The sequence below is a fragment of the Quercus suber genome, unplaced genomic scaffold (genome assembly GCF_002906115.3).
Source record: "Quercus suber isolate HL8 unplaced genomic scaffold, Cork oak 2.0 scaffold_259, whole genome shotgun sequence".
Classification (NCBI taxonomy): domain Eukaryota; kingdom Viridiplantae; phylum Streptophyta; class Magnoliopsida; order Fagales; family Fagaceae; genus Quercus; species Quercus suber.
In genome coordinates, this window is record NW_027069715.1 from 245,383 (window position 1) to 249,338 (window position 3,956).

Below are 3,956 nucleotides of genomic sequence, written 5' to 3' on the forward strand. Positions count from 1 at the left end.
TAACGTGCAAGGAGACGATCCATGACCCACTGCCCTGGAAAGGCAGGTCCAAACCCTTACAACAGTAGTGGAACATCTCACCCAACAAAATCAATACCTAGAAGAGCAACTGCATTAAAAGAACGTGAGACACACCCAAGAGGAGGACCAAGAAGGTACTAGTGCTGGACGAAGAGACCAAGAGGGCCCGAAAAGGGGTAATGCTCCAAGCAGACTAGAAAGACAGGACATGAGCCATCCATCAATTGCCAATACGGCTCCACCCTACATTGTTGTGAAGATGTAGATGATGAAAGAACGAATGGATTTTATGATGCAAGCCCTCAAAGGGCAAGTATCGAGCGACCTCGATGAATTGGTCCATCGACCAGATTTGCCATTCACAGCACCCGTTACCTCTTTCCCCCTTCCACCAAAATTTGGTATGCCGTAAGTGGAAAACTACGATAGAAACAAGGACCTGCTGGATCACTTGGAGTCTTTTAAGACCCTGATGCACCTTCAGGGGGTACCAGACGAGATCATGTGTAGAGCCTTCCCCACCACACTGAAGGGCCCCGTAAGGATCTGGTTCAACAGGCTGATGCCCAACTCCATTAGTTCCTTTAAGGAGTTAAGCGCCCAATTCGCCTTGCACTTCATCAGGGGACACATGTATAAGAAGTCTACTGCATGCCTAATGAACATTAAGCAGCGAGAGGATGAGACGCTAAGGTCCTATATAACCCGTTTCAACAAGGAGGCCTTCTCGATCGATGAAGCGAATGACAAAATACTCGTAGCAGCATTCACTAATGGCCTACAAAAAGGGAAGTTCCTATTTTCTCTATCTAAGAACGATCCAAAAACCATGACGGATGTACTATACAGGGCTACCAAATATATGAATGTGGAGGATGCATTATTGGCCCGAGAGGAGACACCCAGAAAGATGGAAAGACAGGAGGACGCTTGGCAAGATAGGGGGCGAAAGATGGCTAAAACCGGAGAATGGCAAGAAGATCAACGCTCCAAACCCCCCACTGGGAAATTCACAAGTTTCATATCACTAACGGCCCCAATAGACCAAGTCTTGATGCAGATCAAAGATGAAGGAGCATTGGCATTTCCTGGCAAGCTGAAAGGAGACCCCAATAAGAGGTCAAGGGATAAGTACTGCCGTTTCCATTGTGATCATGGCCACGACACAGCTGACTGCTACGATTTGAAATAGCAGATAGAAGCTCTTATAAGACAAAGGAAATTGTAGAGGTTCATCTGTAAGGAAAGAACATATCCATTCCAGGAGCAAACCCCATGACGAGAGAATGAACGTCCTAGATCGCCCATAAGGGATATAAGAATGATCGTAGGGGGCACAACGACGACTGGGTCCTCCAAAAAAGCCTGCAAGACATACCTCAAGATGGTCCTGAATGTCCAGCTTACAGGATCCATAACTAAGATGGCACAGATAGACAACCCCGTCATCGGATTCTCTAAAGAAGATGCTCGAAGGCTTCACCACCCGTATGACGATGCACTTGTTGTCAGCCTACGAGTAAGGGACTACAACATGCACCAGGTTCTTGTCAATAATGGTAGCTCGGCGGACATTCTGTATTACCCAGCGTTCTAGCAAATGAAGATTGATAGAGAACAACTGGTCTCGACAACTGCTCCCCTCATAGGTTTCGGAGGAACAAGGGCATTTCCCCTAGGCGCCATCACATTGTCAGTAATGGTAGGTGATTACCACCAGCAAATCATTAAGGACGTAATATTCCTTGTGGTTAACTGCTCGTCCGCTTACAATGTCATTCTCATACGACCCAGTCTTAATTCATGGAAGGCTGTAACTTCAACCTACCACTTAATGATCAAATTCCCTATGGATTATGGAGTTGGACAACTACAGGTGAACCAGGTGGCTGCACGCAAATGCTACATTGCCATGCTGGAGATGGATGATCACCAGAAGACGATATGCATAGAGGAACAACGGGCAATAGCAGAGCTGGTTAAGGAACTAGAAGAAGTGACCCTTGATGACTCAAGGCCCAAACGAACGACTAGAATGGGAATGTTGTCTAGTCAAACGACACGGCAAGTGCTCACAACGTTCCTAAAAGAAAACCAAGATGTGTTCGCTTGGAGTCACAAGTACATGCCAGGGATTGACCTTTCGATCAACGTTCACAAGTTGAATGTGTCACCCTCGTTGACTCCCATCTGACAGAAAAAGTGAGTGTTCACTCAGAAAAAAGACAAAGCTATAGTTAAAGAAGTTCAAAAGTTGCTGGATGTAGATTTCATTTGGGAAGTGTACTACCCCGACTAGTTGGCAAATGTGGTTATGGTCAAAAAGGCCAATGGAAAATGAAGGATGTATGTTGATTTCACAGATCTCAATAAAGCCTGCCCCAAGGACAATTATCCACTCCCACAGATAGATACCTTGGTAGATTTGACTGCGAGACACCAGCTCCTGAGCTTCATGGATGCTTTTTCGGGCTATAACCAAATTAAAATAGAGGAAGCTGATCAAGAAAAAACTTCCTTTGTTACCAGCTAGGGACTCTTCTGCTACAAGGTAATGCCATTTGAACTCAAAAACGCAGGGGCAACGTACCAGAGATTAATGAACAAGATGTTTGCACACCAGATTGGGAGGAATGTGCAAGTCTATGTAAACGACATGCTGGTGAAAAGCTTACGAGAAGAAAATCACTTGAGCAACCTCCAGGAGACTTTCAACATCCTCCGGATGTACAACATGAAGTTAAATCCGAGTAAGTGCATGTTCAGGGTTACTGCGGGATAGTTCCTAGGATTCATGGTATCCCAAAGAGGTATAGAGGTCAATCCAGAGAAAGTACGGGCTATAATGGAGCTAGCCCCACCAAAGATGGTTAAGGAGGTGCAAAGCTTGAATGGCAAGATAGCAGTATTAAATAGATTCGTATCAAGGGCGACGAACAAATGCCTTCCCTTCTTCTGCACATTGAAGAGATCATTTGAGTGGATGGATGAGTGCCAATAGGCGTTTGAAAACCTAAAAGTGTAATTTTCATCTCCCCCATTGCTCAGCCTATCCAGGACAGGGGAAGAGCTTTACCTATACTTAGCTGTCTCGCAAACCGCTGTCAACGCAGCTTTGGTAAGAAAGGAAGATGGATCACAGAGACCCGTTTACTTTACAAGCCGAGCATTTTAAGGAGTAGAAGTACCCCCAGATGGAGAAGTTGGCCTTTGCACTAGTAACTGCGGCACAAAAACTCAAGCCGTACTTCCAAGCACATACCATTGTTGTCTTGACAAATAAGCCTCTAAGAAGAGCCATGCATAGCCCCGAGGCAGCAGGATAGATGGCTCTATGGGTGGTGGAGTTGAGTGAATATGACATACAATACCATCCGTGAATAGCCATAACAGGACAGGTTGTGGCCGACTTCATCGCCGAATTTACTCTAATGGATGGCCAGGGGGCAGAAGAGATTCCGCATTGGAACATTTACACAAATGGGTCTTCCAATAGGCAAACAAAAGGAGCCGGCGTAGTACTTTTCTCTCTAGAAGATATGAACGAGTGCATGATCCGACTTGAGTTTCCTACGACTAACAATGAAGCGGAATATGAAGCCTTGATAGCAGGGCTAGACCTCGCAAGAGTAACAGGGGTTGAAAACATGATCATACACTACGACTCCCAAGTCGTAACTAGTCAAGTCAACGGCAGCTACGAATGCAAGAAAGAAAAGATGAAGAAATACCTTAATAAGGTGAAGGGTCAAATTAGCAATTTCTAAATCAAGTTTGTCTAAATCCTAAGGGAGAAGAACAAACGCGCCGATCGACTTGCCAAGGTTGCCTCAGCAAAACGCATACCTGTACCTGAGATCAGGTATTATCTTTCATCCAAACCTCGTCGCTCATAGATGATGATACAAATGTGCAGGAGATAGGCTCTGAAAGCA

General features: G+C 45.3%; 1 protein-coding gene across 1 annotated transcript; it reads left to right on the forward strand.

Annotated features, from left to right (window-relative positions):
* The first annotated feature begins 493 nt into the window (after positions 1–493).
* LOC112038140 (uncharacterized) lies at positions 494–1,213 on the forward strand. The gene has a single exon (XM_024070978.1). The coding sequence runs from the start codon at positions 494–496 to the stop codon at positions 1,211–1,213; it is 720 nt and encodes a 239-aa protein (XP_023926746.1).
* Positions 1,214–3,956: the final 2,743 nt, after the last annotated feature.

Bases quoted from the DNA above. Each gene is read 5' to 3' on its own strand.
- LOC112038140 (XM_024070978.1), top strand. From the start codon at position 494: ATGCACCTTCAGGGGGTACCAGACGAGATCATGTGTAGAGCCTTCCCC.